Source organism: Bubalus kerabau, chromosome 11 (genome assembly GCF_029407905.1).
Source record: "Bubalus kerabau isolate K-KA32 ecotype Philippines breed swamp buffalo chromosome 11, PCC_UOA_SB_1v2, whole genome shotgun sequence".
Classification (NCBI taxonomy): Eukaryota; Metazoa; Chordata; class Mammalia; order Artiodactyla; family Bovidae; genus Bubalus; species Bubalus kerabau.
This window is the reverse complement of record NC_073634.1, coordinates 104,606,970-104,623,367: the sequence shown is the minus strand read 5'-3', so window position 1 is coordinate 104,623,367 and position 16,398 is coordinate 104,606,970. Positions and strand designations below refer to the sequence as shown.

General features: G+C 53.6%; 1 protein-coding gene across 4 annotated transcripts in view; it reads left to right on the top strand.

The window, feature by feature from the left end:
* The first annotated feature begins 3,323 nt into the window (after positions 1–3,323).
* RAPGEF1 (Rap guanine nucleotide exchange factor 1) overlaps positions 3,324–16,398 on the top strand; it is a 137,502-nt gene continuing 124,427 nt past the window's right edge. For 2 of the 4 annotated variants that reach the window (XM_055541457.1, XM_055541456.1), the window contains exon 1: positions 3,324–3,602. In XM_055541457.1, coding sequence (XP_055397432.1) covers positions 3,542–3,602 — 61 coding nt within the window. In that variant the 5' untranslated portion in view covers positions 3,324–3,541. The remainder of the gene's footprint in view (positions 3,603–16,398) is intronic. The other 2 variants (XM_055541460.1, XM_055541459.1) reach the window with 2 other exon arrangements.

Genomic DNA, 16,398 nt, shown 5'->3' with positions numbered 1-16,398 from the left:
ATCTACCTGCCAGTGCAGGAGACACAAGAGACTCAGGTTCGATCCCTGGGTCGAGAAGATTCTGTAGAGTGGGAAATGGCAGCCCACTCCAGTATTCTTGCCTGGACCGTTTCATGGACAGAGGAGCCTGGCAGGCTACAGTCCATGAGGTTGTAAAGAGTCGGACATGGCTGAGCACACATGGCGAGGCAACTAGAGCCCAGCCCTTTTGCCCAGAACCCATTGGAATTGCTCACACTAGTCAATCCTAAACTGTTTACCCTACCCTTCCTAGCCTTTCCTGGAAAAAAAAAACAAACCCTATCCTGAGTATTCCTCTCACCCCCACTTCTGCCTCCTGACCACCCTGATGCTCCCCACATGGCTCTGCATGGTACGGTGTGCCTCCTCTCAAGAAGTCTAAGTACTAAATCCTTCTCTCAATGGCATTGGTCTCTCCTTGTCACTCAGTCACCTCCATAAATTAAAATCCCAAGGGTACAGATGAGACAGTCCCTGCCTATAGGAGCTCACAGTGTCCTGAAGGGGACAGACATTAAACAGATAACGAGAAATTGAATATGTGGAGGTGTGTGCTATCAAGGAGACATATAGGAAGCTGCAAGGGTCTTAACCCTCTGAGATGCTGAGATGGATGTCCATGGATTTTGCTTCATTAGTATCTGTTCCCAAGACAGATGCTACTTTCACCTTTCACTTTCATGCATTGGAGAAGGAAATGGCAACCCACTCCAGTGTTCTTGCCTGGAGAATCCCAGGGATGGCGGAGCCTGGCGGGCTGCTGTCTCTGGGGTTGCATACAGTCGGACACGACTGAAGCGACTTAGCAGCAGCAGCAGCAATGAAGCATTAAAATAATTTTAAATGCTTTTTTAAAATAATTAATTCGGCTGCACTGGGTCTTGCAGGACATGGGATTTTCTATCTTTCTTGTGGCATGTGGTGTCTTTTTTAGTTGCAGCATGTGGGATCTAGTTCCCTGACCAGGGATCAAACCCAGGCCCCCTGCATTGGGAGCATGGAGTTTAGCCACTGGACCACCAGGGAAGTCTCCCCACTGCCAACCCAGGTACTGTTTGAGCATCACCCTTCCCTGTTCCCAGTTGCTGGTTCCATGGCATCCACTCCCAAGCTTTCTTGTAATCAGTGCAGTTCTCAAGCCTGGCCAGTTTATGCATCCTTCTCCTCCCATCCCCCCACCTGCAAGTCATTGGCTTGGGGGCAGGTGTGTGACTTAAACTAGGCTAAGGAGAGTCAGCTGGTACCCAACACAGCCACTGGGTAGAGAGAGATCACTTGGAAATAGAGCCAACCTAGAGGAGTGATGTTGCAGGTTCAGAGCCTAGAGGTAGCTGTTGGTTCTGGCTGTATCCTTGGTTTGCTAGTTACAATGTCCAACAAATCCCCTTTTTGCCCTAACCAAGCTGAGCTGGGTTTCTGACAGTGAAATCAAGCATCCTGACCAGTACAGGGAGCTGCCCCCACTGGGAGGATTTCCTGTAGAAGTGGCAGTTAAGTCAAGAAGTGAAGGATGACTAGGGGTCAACCAGGTGGAGAAGAGGAAGAGGGAATATTCCAGGCAGAAAGAGCGGCAGGAGAGAAGGCCTTAAGGTAGGAAGAACAAAGCTGTAGGAATGTGTTTGCTTCATCACCTTGCATATGTTCTATTACAAACACCTTTTTTAAATTTTGGGGGCTTCCTTGGTGGCTCAGCTGTAAATGTGTTTTATTTATTTGGCTGTGACGGGTCATAGTTGTGGCACACAGAATCCCGGATCTTTGTTGCAGCGTGTGGGGTCTAGCTCCCTGACCAGGAACGGAACCCGGGATAGCTGCACTGGGAGCACGGAGTCTTAGCCACTGGACAGCAGGGAAGTCCCTATAAACACCTTTGATGAATAACCTTTATTAAATAAACTCCATGACCCTTATTTACAGTCATGTCCATTTATAAAGCACTTTATTGTTTGAAAACCTTTTGTTGTTTGATGTGTCAATTTATTAACTATATTAATATTTGGTTCCACTCTCATGAACCCTGACCAGGCCAGCTATTCAGACTAATTTCCTGCTTTGCACACAGACTTTTGGACCTAAAAGACTGACTCAGAAACCTAGGAGGGCTGGGGACAGCTTTGGGAGCATGGGGGAGGAGGTCTGGGGCCAAGGGTCAGTTTTGCTCGGTGTTGCAGCTGCCAAGAGAGTAGAGCCGTCCCACCCTGGCTCAGAGCAGCCATTCATCAGCTGGAAAAGAGAGATGAATGTGTTCATCTTTGGCTTTGCCTTTGACCCCTAGAGAACTGGCACTGATGACTCTGGAAATTTGGCTGCTACCTAAGGCCGGCTCTCAGTTACAGAATCAGCAAGCCCGCCAGAGGGTGCAGGGAGCGGTGAGCAAGACTCGGCAGTGTCGATTATTAATGCCATTTCTTCTCTGTGCTCCCCTTCCAGAATCTGTCCCCATCTCGATTATTCAGTGTACCTGAGGGAAATGGGGGAAGCTGAATTCATCCTTTGTACTCCATCTTGGGCTAAGGACAGTGAGTGAGGTGCTGGAGATTTTTCCAAGGGTGTCTTTGTGTTACTGAAATCTGTTATTTTATACTTGCATTATCTGATTTAACTTTGCTTCTCCAAGTTATAAACTCTTTGGAGGGAATAAGTGATTGTGCACATTTTTGTAGGCTTAATATGATCTTTGATTCTTAAATCAATGACTTTTACTGAAGTCATCACTGTGCTTAGAAAAGGCCCAGCAGAAGTCCAGGCTGGAAGGGACCCTGGTCCACATTTGGGGGTCAAGTGAATAGAGCAGGCAGGGGGTCACTGTGTCCCTATGGGCTATGGGCCAGCAGGGGGCTCTGGATGCGGGTGGGGTCAGTCACGGGCCCTGGCGTGGAGACAAGAGTTTGGGTGGGAGCTCTGTGTTCCAAGTGAGGGGGGGCAAGTCAGCAGGGCAAGCTGAGTCCTGGTTGGGATCAGACTCAGGCCTTGAGCTGGAGAGCCTGATTATACAGCAGAGGAGGCTGAGTCCAGGGTGGTCCATGCCACTCCCCTCGCCCTGGCGTCGAGGGTCCATGCGTGCGGGCAGCGAACGCGGAGGCCCAGGTGTGGGTTGGTGGCCAGGGCGAGGTCCCTCGCCCTGGCGTGGATACTCCGGGTCGGCAGGGGGCGCTGCGTCCCGGGCGGGAAGTTCCGGCCGGCTCCGGGTCGGTAGGGGGCGCTGCTTTCTCGGCGGCACGGAGGCCGCGCCCGGCAGGTGGCGCTCTGGCCGCGGCCGAGGCCGGCGGGCGGGCGGCGGCGCGGCGCTGCGGCCGGCTCGCGGGCCCGGGGAAGCGGCGGCGGCGGCGGCGGCGGGACCGGAGGAGGCGGAGCGGCGGCGGGCACCCCCGGGCGGGCTGGGGCGCCGCTGGCCGAGCGCACAGGCCGCGGCCCGCGGAGCCCGCCATGCCGGCGCGGGCCTGAGGCGCGGCGAGCCAGGGCCGAGGCGAGCGGCGGCCGCGCCGGCCTGTGGCGCCCGCAGCGGCCCGGCCCGGGCCCGATGAGCGGCGGCCTCGGCCTCCGGCGCAGCCCGGAAATGTCCGGCAAGATCGAGAAAGCAGGTGAGGCGCGCGGCCGGGCTCCGGGGGCGAAAGCGACCCCGGGCCTGCGGGGCGCGTCTCGGGCGGCGGGGCCGGGCCGCGCGGCGCTCCCGGGGCCACAGGCCGGCGGGGCCGGGGAGGGGGCCGGGGGCCGGGCGGCCGGGCCGGGCCGGTGCGCGCCGCTCGGTCCGCGGCGTGAACTTTGAGACAAGGGGCAGGGGACCCGGGCAGCGACCGCGTGTCCAGTGGCCGGGGGGCGGGCGGTCGTCCTTCAGGCGGTGAACGGAGCCTAGCCACAATGTATGTGTCATTTCTGAGGAGCTTCGAGTTTAAATTGAACCAGAGGTCTCCAGTTCGGAGGCTTCAAAGGCAGCGGGGCAGGATGTGTCTCTGGGCGTTTTCAGGGCGCGGGCGAGCTTTCCTCCGGTTTCAGGCTGAGCCCTTGGAAGCGCGGGCGTATGGGGAGCCGGTTGGGTCTGGGGTTCGGTTAGAAATCTCGTTGCCAGCCTCATCTCTTTGTGTCTTCCTAGAGATCTCAGAGCCTCGCCTTCCGGTTACCTGGGTTTTCCCCGGGCTGGGAAATCGTAGTCTCCAAAGACGCAACTCGGGGGCGGTGCACCTGGGACGCAGGGCTTAATTAAGCCGGAGACGCCTTGCAGGACACATCCCTGGGTCCAGGGCTCCCGGAGCGGGGACGCCACTGGTTGTCATAACCGGATACCTTGTCATCCCCTTGGCAGCTGAGCTCTGGAAGGTGGGCTCTTCGGGGACTGGAAATACGGCAGGTTACACTGATTTTGGACGTTGCTGGTTTCCCAGGTTGAACCAGAATACTTTTCTGAGAAGCGCCTCGGAAGTGGACCCAGAAGGCCGCGTAACTTGCAGGCTGTGGCTTGAGTACAGGAAGGACGTTTTCACCGCCTTTCTTGAGGGTTTTCTACCTATCCGGCTCTGTGCCGAGCACCTTAAACAGCGGGCTTAGTAAATCCTTACCGATTATCTGTAAGAGCAAATGTGGTCCCGCTGTGACAGGCTCGGTAGTGTCTTGCAGGCCGGCCGTGCCCCCGCCCCCATGCCCTGCTCTGGGAGCCGAGGCCCCAGAGCTTTCCTTCGGGGCAGCGCCCTTGGCCTCAGGTGCTGTTTCTTGGGTGTCCTTCTTATTGTTCTCCAGCCCCAGGGCTGAGTCCGCTGACCACGAGTTCCCTGCCAGCACTCATGCTGTTTCAGAAGCACCTCTGATTAATCTTTGCAGCGTTTCTCAGGATGCGCCATGTCTCTTGGACAGTGCTGGGGAAAACTTGGCTGCTTCATTTTAAAAAACAGCATCAACAGGGTTTTCTCTCATTATGAGGATAATTGAAAAATTTGAAAGTCATGGAAAAGTCAAAAGAACACAACGAAAAGCACCTCCCCCCCTCCCCTGCCCCCCAGCCCCACAGGCTGCTTTCCAGGCTCAGCCCTCTTGCATCGCACTGCTCCCGGGGAGAAAGGGGGCCCGAGGCCAGGTCTTCTCCGCACAGATTACCCCTGGGCCTTCCCCTCTGCCAGGAGCTGTAGTAGATGCAGAAGCCGGCGGTGCCTGCCTTCAGAGAAGCTCGTCTGAGGGTGGGCGAGCCGGCCCCAGCATTACCCCGGGCCACCAGATGGCTGGCCTGTGGGCACAGATGAGGGGAAGGCTCTGAAAAGAAGGTGAGGGTGCCCCCCGTGGAGATGGGGGGCCGAGGCTGACCGGGGATGTGGAAAGCTCTAGAGGAAGGTGCCTGTGGTGGGAGGTGGCTGAGCAGGAAATGCTGAGGTTGGCCCTCACGTGGAGCAGGCGGGAGGTCAGTCCTGCCTCAGGTCCTTTGCTGTGATTCGCACACAGCTGTCAAGGAGACTGGGACACTCCGCAATGAAGGGCACACCTTCCGGGCGCTTTCTGTTGGTCGTCGTAGGTGGCCGTCAACTTTGCATTTCAGCGAGATTTCCATTCGGGTTTCTGTTGGCGTTCTTCTTCTAAATAGACCTACCCTGAGGCCACCAGCAGGGTGTTTTGTGTAAAGGAGAGGTCCTCAGGTGAAGGGCGCCACTTGTTAGCAGGGAAACGGGCTCTGGTGAGCTATAGAGCTTGACACCCAGCCAATGGTCACTGTTGTCAGGTTTTGCTGTTTTCTGTTGACTTGAGCAGGAGAGTTGCTTCCACGTGTTCGTAATCTCGACTCAGAAAATAGGACCAGTGCTCTGACTTCTCGGGACTTAAGGCATCCGGGGTTTTCTGAGTGTGAGAGAAGCTTGATGCAGCCCAGGACCCCTGCCGCCCTTCCCACCCCATCTCCCTCCGGAGCCGCAGCCCCTTCAGCTGCCAGGGAGATCTTTCTGAGTCTGTCGTGCTGCCTTTCAACCTGTTTACTTCCTCAGCAGAGCCTGCCTGGCGTCGGGGTCATAGGTATCCCCTCCTCTGAGGGTAGACCCTTCCACAGGGACCAGATCAGGCTGTCTGCAGTCATCTGCTCCAGGCCCAATGGGGGTTCAGCACAGTCTGGGTTCCAGAGGCGGGCGCAGGGTCAGCTTGCTGGCTGCTTGGGGCCTGTCCACTGAGGCTCGGTGGAGAAGGGTTGAACCTGGAAGGCCAGGAAGGCTGCTGGAGTGGGAGGGGGGAGGCTCCCCGGTGTCTTCCAGATGTAATGGGAAGGCAGGGAGCAAGCAGAGCCTGACGGGTCAGGGAGCTCCCGGGGTGTGCTTGTGGGCAGGGCAGGCTTGGAGAAGAGGCTCTCCAGGGGGACTGAGAGGACTGTTCTGAGGACCCACACGGTAGGGGTGTGCGCAGTCTGGGGCCGCTTGGGGGCCGGTGAGCCTGATTCTGGTTGTGTCCGCAGCTCTGGGGTCAGTGCGCTCATGCTTCCTCCCGGCAGACACACTGCGTGCAGGGAACTGAAACCTTGACCTTTCTGAAGCCGGACACCCCTTTCGCCTGATGAGCGGAGGCAACTGACCAGCGGCTGTGGGCTGGATTCAGGCCATAGATGTGTTATGTGTGAGCCACGTGTGTTCTTGATGGTCCGCGTTTAAAAATCAGGAGATCACTCCCCAATCTTGGGTTTCTGGTTCTTTTGAAAAGCAGGCAGCCCTGGTAACCCTGAGCCCTGCTGCTGTGAGCCACTCTGGCAGGGCCACCTACCCTCGCTGCCACCCCAGCACCCACGCCTGCTCCCCACTCAGACTGGCAGCATTCCAGCATGTGTCCCTTTCCTCGCAGAAGCCACCGCTTGTGTTTGTTGCTTTTTATCTGGACTTTGAAATCTTTGCTCCATTCCTTCACGGATCCGTTCCTCCATCCCTTCGCTCGGCACTGATCAAGGGGTCGGCGCCTGGGGTCTGGCGCTGTGCTGGGCTCTGGGGAATGGCAGTGATCTCAGGGGGCACGTTGCGGTCACACAGGCCTTAGCTCTGGCAGGGTCGGGGGTGCTGGGGGGTTACCAGGGATGGCATCAGACTTTTGGTGGAACTGTGAGGGGTGAGCAGTTAAGTGGGCCCAGCCGAGGGGGTAGGAAAAAGGGGGCTTCTGTTTCACCGACTGTACTCCTCAGAATCTCCGGGGCTCGTTCCTCAGTTCCAGGTCGGTAGTTTATCCAGAACCTCCTAGGGGCCTGGCGTTGTTCTAGTGTTCATGATGCAAGAAGGATTCTTGTCTCAGAGCCACACGATCCTCTGGAGGAGATGTAAATTATGCAGGGGTTTCTCAGTTTTTTTTCTTTTTTTTTTGAGAGGAGTGGTTCTTTCCCTGCCGTGTACTCCTAGCGGACCACGGGGGTCTGTCCAGGACCTTCATCCATCACCAAACCCTCTGGCTGCTCTTTCGGCTCCTTGTGGCCTCAGGCTGCTCTGTGGGGCCCTGACTGGAGCGGCTATGGACTCGGCCAGCACCCTGCCTCAGGACAGAATAATGTCTCAGACTCAGGTGCTGTGTTTTTCAGATGTGTGAAGATGCTTTCTTTAAAAAGAAAAACTTACCTTGTTTGCAGTCATAGTAACTTTTTGTCACTGTATTTTCTCAGAACAGATGAAAAGTACAAGCCCAGGCTCTCACAGGAGGCTGCACACTTTTGGCCCAGAGAGAGTCCTCCTAGATCAGTTTTAAAACTCTTAAATCTTAATACTTCCTTTACACGGACAAGTATCCATGTACTCAAAATGTATCCAGTCGATAAATAGCAACACTTTCAGGGCAGGTTCGGTCATCGACTCCCTCCCTCCCGCGGCCCTCCTGATGGGAGACACCGTGTACCCCTTGCAGCCACCCGGACCCCGCTGGGCCTGGCCTTCCTGGTTTCTGGGCCGGGGATAACATCAAAACGGTCTTGAACAGGTGTACAGTTTCTATAGTCTCTGTCCAGAGTGCATCGACTGACGACCTCATTTCAGCGATCCCCACGAGTCCTGGGGGCCAGGGCTGGCCCAGTGAGCCCTGCCTCTCCCCTGAGGGCAGCTGAGGCCCGGGAAGGCTGGTGATTTGCTCAGGGTCATGGTGCGCCTGCGCCCCGGCTCCCCCGGCCCCTTTAGGGAGCATTGCTTAGGGCTTCCTAACTTGCTGGAGACACAGTAACTTAATCTGATTGTTTGTGTTTCTAAGTTTCTTTTCTGTTTGTTTGTTTTTTTTTTTTTTTAATCCTGTTACATTAGGGTAGGCCCAATGCAGTCTTTGGGCTTCCCTGGTGGCTGAGTCAGTAAAGAATCCACCTGCCATGAATCCACCTGCAGTGCAGGAGACCCGGGTTTGATCCCTGGGTTGGGAAGATCCCCTGGAAGGCATGGCAACCCACTCCAGTATTCTTGCCTGGAGAATCCCCATGGACAGAGGAGCCTGGCAGGCCGCAGTCCATGGGGAAGGAAGGAGTCAGGCAGGACTCAGCACACAATGCAGTCTTTAGGCTGCCTAGATACTAATAACGTTAATATCAGCAGCTGTATCGTAAGGAGGTAAGAAATAGCACAGACGCAGGCTAACCATGTTTTACAAAGTCAACCGCAGCAACCCCCTGTTGCCTGGGCTCCTGAGCAGCTGTGGGCAGAGGTGGTTTGAATGGGATTCCTTGCAGCCAGCAGACCTGATAGGAGGCCTGTAAAGATGAGTCATGTATGAGCTTGCAGAAAAGTCACGTCCCAGGCCGGCCCGGATTGGAGCACGCCTGGAGCACAGGGCTGGGTCTTACCTCCGGCCAGCTGAATGCGTTCCCGTTGCCATAACAAGATGACGCGCTGGACAGAAGAGCGGCCTGGCAGGGCCTCCGCTCCGCACCCCCGTGGCCCCCGGCGCCCTGCCGCCCGGCAGGTGTTCCTTGGACTCGGCTCCCACCTTGCCTGGAGGCTGCTTTAGGATTTAAAACCAAACAAACAAAAAAACCAGTTTGTGAATTACTGAGGGATCTGTCATCTGAGTTTGTGGTCATCTGTCTTAGGCCGTTGGACTGTTTGGACCGTTGTGACCTTGGGAGAGTCTCTCGTTTTGGGTCTCATTTTCTCCATCTGTGCCATGAAGGGGGAGAAGGGGGAATCTAAAATTAGCGTGTCCTTCTTTTGTTTTAAAGCAGAAGGCCTGTATTTTTTTTTTTAAGTTTATTTATGAGGGTTTTTTTTTTTTTAACTTTTTATTTGATACTGGAGTCCAGTCGATTAACAGTGTTGTGACGGCTTCAGGTAGACAGCACAGGGACTCAGCCGTACATACTCCATACGTGTGTCCTTTCTGCCCCCACTCCCCTCCCGTCCAGGCTGCCACGTAACGTTGAGCAGGGTTCTCCAAGCAGCAGGCCCTCTTTAGTTCCTAGGAAGGCTGCTCGCTGACTGTTGGGCACCGCGAGGCACCCCCGTGGGTCCTCCGCCAGCTCGGTGTGAAAACCCGCTTCCCGGATGCACTCAGCCACCTTTGCCAGAGCTGACTGCCTTTAGGCTCTTTGTGCCTCCTCTTCCTCTAGCAGAGACAGTGCATTCCCTGGGAGGGCCCCAGAGGAACCTTCTGGATAGAAGGATACGGTTCAGCTCATTCAGAAACCAAAGCCCCAGTTTCTTTCCTCAAGTTAAAACTCAGCAGATACAGTCCTAAGTAGACGGCTAGCCTCTTGAGGCAGAGCGTCTGCCGGGTCCACCGTGGTGTTGGCAGCACCGTGCCTAGAAGACAGCAGGTGCTCAAGAACTCGTCACTGTGAATCTCGTTTAATGTTGTCAAAGGATGAACTCAGGTTTCTGATTCCAAGTCTCAAAATCCTCTTTAAATGAGCTCTTTTTGGGCTTTGAATCGCCAGTTAGGATGTTCCTTGGTGTATTAGTTGGACCAGTACTCTGATAAGGGTGTGCAGATAGTTGGGGTTCTGGGTTAACCACATGCATGGATCAGTGTTTCAGTGTATCCTTCCAGAAATGGGTGAGGAGACTGAGCTCAGGTGCCCGGAGGCCCTGCTGGGAGAGCGCGAGGGCATGGTGGAGGCTGAGGCTTGTGCAGCCTGAGACTCCGGGGCCGCCAGCGACCGTGGCTGTGCATGGTTCTGGGGCGGCAGGAGCCAGGCACTCTTAGGCCGTGCTCCTTCGTGTCGGGCAGTTAGGGTTTCACCTTTCATTTGCAACCCGCAGGCAGCACATGCCTGCTCTGCCCAGCCCGCCTCCGTGACGAGCGCCATGATGGGAGGCCCTGTCTGCACTTGTCATTTCTTTCCTTCGGCCTCTAAGCAGGATTTTGGACTCGCTGCGTGCTCTGCTGACTCTGTATGGAGTGGTTGTACAGTTCCTGCCATCTTTGAGTGGCTGAAGACCTGGGCTGCTGGGCTTCTGCCGGCTCCCCTTTCTTCTGGGTCAGGGGTTTAAGCAGAGTCTCTCCTGCCACTTCTTTTGTGAGCGAAGATGCAGGGGCCTCAGATGGTCTCAATTCCTCTTTCTCCCCACTTGTTTCTTCCAGGCTGCGGTTTGGAAGATAGATGATGGTTCTCTGACTCTGTCCTGGGCTACAGTCTGGATCCCGTCTTCCTAAAATACAGTTCCTGTGTCATAGCAGCTCAGATCCCTGGTTCCTGTTGGTCCCTTAAAGATGCCCTTTCTCCTTGCTTGCTTTTCATTGGCTGGCTGGCTTCAGACGGTCATTTTACTGCAGGTTAACTTTCGTGATCAGGACCCTCTGCCCTCCTTTTCAAGCCTAGAAGAAACGGAGCTGTGAGGCCCAGGATGGTATGTGGTGCTTCTTGGGCTGGGGACAGCGGACAGGGTGCAGGAGTTGGTGTGGACTCGACAGGGGTGCTCCCAGTGACACACTTACTGTTACGCTGGGAGCCAGCCCCCGGCCCCCCGAGCAGAAGGGCTTACAGCCCTTGAGAGAAGGAAAGCGTGGACGTGGGATGAGGGAACAGGAGGATGAGTTGGTGCCAAGTAGCCACTTAGTTGGCCCCAAACAAGCAAACAGAAAAACAAACAAAACCTCTGGCTTGGAGATAGAGGTTGTATTTATTTTCTGGTTGTGGATAATCACGTGTGCCCTCTCTCTTTGAGTGACTGTGAATAAATAGATGGGTGCTTGTGCATGGTCTTGGAATTGGCTGCTCTCAACTCCTCCTTTCAGTGATAAATACAAGTAGTGGTAGTAGCTGGCATTGGAGCTCTTCCCACGTGCAGAGACCAGACTCCATTCTGTGTACTCTACACATGTGGTCTCCGCCAGTCCTCATAGCAGGAGCGAGGCGCTGTTGAGGACAAAACTCCACGAGGAGCTTCTCTTTGTGCGCGGGATCCTGAGGTCCCAGAATAGCTCAGATTTGCCTGTGGTCGTACTGCTCTGGGGCCAAGATAGGACTAAAGCTCAGTTGACTACATCTTATTTTTCCCATATTTCCATTGGCTGTGATGGCATTGTTCTCTCGGCTGTTGTGACTTGGGTCAAAATGAACGTCCACATTTCCAGGGACTTTTCCACCAGTGAGGAGGCTGCTGCACTTAAAGGGCCACCTGACAGTTTTGGGGCACTTGAGATGGCACTGCTCCCCTGGCTCTCCTGCTCCAGCTCTGGGCGGGGGCGGGCAGGAATCCCTCCTTCTTGCTGAGCGACCTTGGGCAGGTGGCTTAATCTTTCTGAGCCTCTTGTGCCTCTGTTGTCACCTGATGGGGAGGACAGACCCATCTCCACACCCTTTCTTACGCTGATTCTTTGTGAGTCTAGTCTGCAGTATCAAAGAGGGTGTGAATTAGGGTTGTTGGTTTTTAATGACACTGGTGTTGCAGGGCACTGTAGCCATTCATCATCACGATAAAACATACTCCTTTATAGCTTTCAGAACCCTTTGATAGGCATTAGTGGCTTTTTTGGCTGTTGTTTTAGGTTTTGTCTGTCTGTTTTTTTATTAAATGGTGTCAGAGTAACACAGCCTTTCTCCCAGGTGAGAAGGGTCACCGCTCACAGTTGTTGAGTACTTCCTGTGTGCTCTGGAGTTTTACCTTCTGATCCTTGTATGATTTAATTGGGTCTGTTGCTATAAAGAGAGAAGTGGCGAGTTTTATGCCACGTGACAGTTGAGAGGGAGGCGGGTCGTGAGCTGAGGGAGAGGTGGGGCTCACTGGGGAACTTGGGTTAGTCATCCTTCCCTTTGCTGCAGGGCATGTGCTCCCCTGCGCCGCCCCCCCCCCCCCCCCCCCGCCCAACAGAGCCTAGAGCTGCCCTCTCTGCTCCTCCTCCGCAGGGCTGCAGGGTGGCTGGCTCGAGGGCGCTGTCCTCGTCTTTGGTTGGAACCTGCTCTGGGATTCCCCCTGGGGCTTTCCAGCTCCTCTGCAGGACTGTCAAGGTGGCGTCACATCTGCCTACAGATTTATGAAGCAGCTTCTGGTCTCTGGGGTATAGAGGCAGCTTGGTTTGCCAAAAATACTGCAGGGGAATCTACTTTGGATGTAAACAGTGGGAAGTGGGCCTTAGTCAGCGTAGCTCTATCCACCCACCTACAGACTCAGCCACCCCTCTCACTCACCCACTCAGTCACCCGTCCGTCCACCCCCGCACCCACCCCTTCATCCGTTCAGCACGTCTCCATCCATACAGCACTAGCCGACTCTTCGCCCAGCATCCAGCTGCCTGCCACGGCACCGGGGGTACTGAGAAGTTTGGGGGCATCTGCGCCCTCAGGAAGCTGATGATCTGGCCTGCACTCTGTGCAGGAGACTTGATCTAGGCTTTCATACTTCTCTTAATACTCATGCATGTTAGAGGCAGCATGAGCCTGGGACTAGAGCTTAGGAGACATGCTTTGTGGCCCCTGGGTCTGCACCGTGGCCTGGACCAGTGCCCTCTGAGCCCTTGGTCCCCCCCCAGAAGATGAGAGGATGGACTCCCGGAACGGGGGGGGGGGGGGGGGGGGGGGCGTGGCCTTCGGCTGAGTCCTCCAGCTGCAGTTCCGCCCAGCTCTCCAAGGAACAGTGGGATTGTGGGCAGGTGGCTTTGCCTGTCTAAGCCTCAGTGCTTTATTTGTAAAAGGGAAAGAAAATTCTAACAGGGTCTACCTTATGGTGTTGAGAGAAGATTAAATGAGATGATGCCCGTGAAGCATGTAGCAGAGTCTTGACACAATAAACATTAGCTTTTGTCCCTACCCCATGTCCCCTTCTGCTCTAAAACGACCATTTCCTTTAGTGGTCATGCGGCAAGTGAAGCTCAGACCTCAGCACTCACAGGAGGGAGGGTCTCTGGCTCCTCAGGTATTTCCTTACAGGGTGTGTCTGTGTCTGTCTGTCTCCGTCAAAGTTGAATTCCAGGAAATAGGTTTTTACAACTGAGTAATAGACCTCCAAAGAGATAACGTATGGGAAGAGGCGTGTCATTTCAGCTACACCAGTGCCCTGTCACGTGCAGCGCGGGGAGGGAAGTCCTGCTTCTGTCTGCAAGTCTGTCTAAAAGGGATGGGCCTGTGCTTGTGGGCATCGGCTCATCTCAGAGCCAGAGCAGGGCTGGTCACCCACAGGTGCATTTTTGCTCCATCCCAGAGACACCACCTCAGTTTCTCCTTGTCGGGGAGACTCTCGGGGTTAACTCGGCCGTCTTTGTTCAACACTGAACGTGATCATAAGCTGTTGCCTTCGTTTTGTGATAGCCGAAACCCCAGAAGCCCTCCAAGGGCCTTGTGTGCAGGTAACTTACAAATTACTTTGAATCGGCAAGTGGGTTGGTTTCATACCCCTTATTTCTCCTCCTTGATTAATTTTCACAGTTTAAAATAGATTTAGAAATTCGGAAGTATTGTTCTGAGGCTTGGTTTCCTACCTGTGCTCTCCCGGTCCTTTCTGATAAGCAAGGGTGGACGTGTGTCAGTCCAGCTCGCGCAGGGTACAGGGCTATTTGCAGAGAGATCAAAGCCCAGTCAACCTGTTTCATTTTCTCCAACCGTTCGGTCCAGGAGCTAAAGAACCTCTCATTTAATTATCGTCACCACACTAATTTGTGCTTCTGCCTCAGCTTGTCAGAGGGTACCTTACAAATACTAATTCTCTGAGCTCATCAGAAACCCAAAGGTGCAGATCAGAAGTACACTTTCCTATATGAGCTATCCTTGCTTTTTTTTTCCTTGTCTGTTTCGGGGGAGCTGTCTATTAATTACCCTAAATGTGCAGACTTGTAGAATGCAGTTTTTATATTTGACCGAGCTGGGACTTGGACTGCGAACCTGGGCTCCATTTCAGGCCTGTGTAGCCTGGTTCCAGCCTGGTCGTGCAGTGCACCTCCTGCTGGGAGAGTCCTGTAGACTCAGATCATCATGAGAACATGAGTCACTGTCCCCAGCGCTGGTTGGAACTGTGGCGTTTGAGGACCACGGAGAGAGAGCCAGCCTGAGTGTCAGGAGACTTCCCTCCCAGCCTGACGCTGTCACCCAGAGCCATGTCCTCTGGGGCAGGCCTCAGACCCTCCCTGGACCTCGATAGGGAGCGGTGGTTCTTGAGCTTTTTAAGGTCATTAAGTGCTGCTAAGGATCTGACAGGCACCCTGTGGACCCAGTCCCTGGAGAGAAAGATGATGTGTGGACGTGGTCCTGCCAACCCTGAGTTCTTGCTGCTGCTGCTGCTAAGTCGCTTCAGTCGTGTTCGACTCTGTGCGACCCCATAGGGGGCAGCCCACCAGGCTCCCCCAGTCCCTGATATTCTCCAGGCAAGAACACTGGAGTGGGTTGCCATTTCCTTCTCCAATGCATGAAAGCTGCTGCTGCTGCTAAGTCGCTCCAGTCGTGTCTGATAAATAATAATTTGCAAACACCCCTGATCTTGGAACGATCAAATGGAATCTTGGGTGTCTGAATAATCAGGACTTAGTTTCTCCTAGTTTAGTCAGACCTGGGCTCGAGTGACAGTATTTATACATTGCTGAAGTTTTGTAAGGATTCCATGAGATGATGCTTGTAAACTGGTTAGCACAGTGCCTCTGTGGATAAAAGGAGACCCCTTTCCCCTTCTGCATGTGAATTTCTTAAAGTTTTACCTATAGTAAAACTGACCCTTTTTTGAGTTTCTGGTTCTTTGGGTTTTAACTTATCTGTAAATTTGTGTAGCCTCAGTGAGTCAGCGGTAAAGAGTCCACCTGCAGTGCAGGAGACACAGGAAACGCAGGTCTGATCCCTGGGTCTGGAAGATCCCCTAGGGGAGGAAATGGCAACCCACTCCAGTAATCTTACCTGGGAAATCCCATAGCCAGAGGAGCCTGGTGGGCTACAGTCCATGGGGTCGTAAAGAGAAGGACACAACTGAGTGGCTGAATACACACACAGCACAATCAAGATTGAGAACAGTCCCATCGCCCCAGGAGGGAAGAAGACAAAGGCTCCCCACTGTCCTTTTGCTGCCAAACCCTTTCTCCACTTCCGGCTGCTGGTGCCACTGGCCTGTTTTCTGTCCTTACACTTTTGTCTTTTCCGGAATGCCATACAGCATGCAATTTTGGAAATTGGCTTCTTTCACTTAGCATACTGCCTTTGAGGTGCATGAAGTTACTGCTTCTATTTAGTGTACTCCTTTTTATAGCTGAGTAGTATTCCATTGTATGGACATCATTATTGTTTATCTGCATAGAATTTGACTTTGGTTAACTAGCTCTGTTTCCTTGCATTTGACAAACAGAAAATATCAAACAACCTAATTAAAAAACTTGAGTAGACATCTCCAAAAAAGATATGCAGATGGCCAATAAACACATGAAAAAATACTCAGCATCGCTAAGCATTAGTAGTCACGTGTATCCCACAACCACAGTGAGACACCACCTCAGGCCCATCAGGATGTCTGCTTTAAAACATGAGAAAATAACAAGCGTTGGGCAGGACATGTAGAAATCGGAACCCTCTGCACTCTTGGTGAGAATGTAAAATGGTGCGCCCATTATGGAAAACTGGCAATTTCTCAAAAAATTAAAAATAGAATAACTGTATGATTCAAGAATTCTGCTTCTGAGTAATAGACCCAAAAGAAATGAAGGCAGGGACTCAAAAAGGTATTTGTGTACCCGATTTCATAGCAGTATTAGTCACACAATAGCCAAAAGGTGCCCGTCAGCAGATGATGGACAAGCTAAGTGTGATACGTGTGCACACAGTGAGACATTATCCAGCCTTAGAAAGGAGGGACATCCTGTCAGCATGGATGAACCTTGAGGACTTTGTGCTAAGTGAAATGTTAGACACAGGACAACGACTGTACAGTCCCACTTGTGTGACGCACCTAGAGTAATCAGATCGTTGAGACAGAAAATGAGTGGAATAGCGGTTGCCAGGGGCTAGGAGAAGGGAGAATGGGGAATTACTGTTTAACATGTAATTAGTGTTTAAGTCCAGTTTTACAG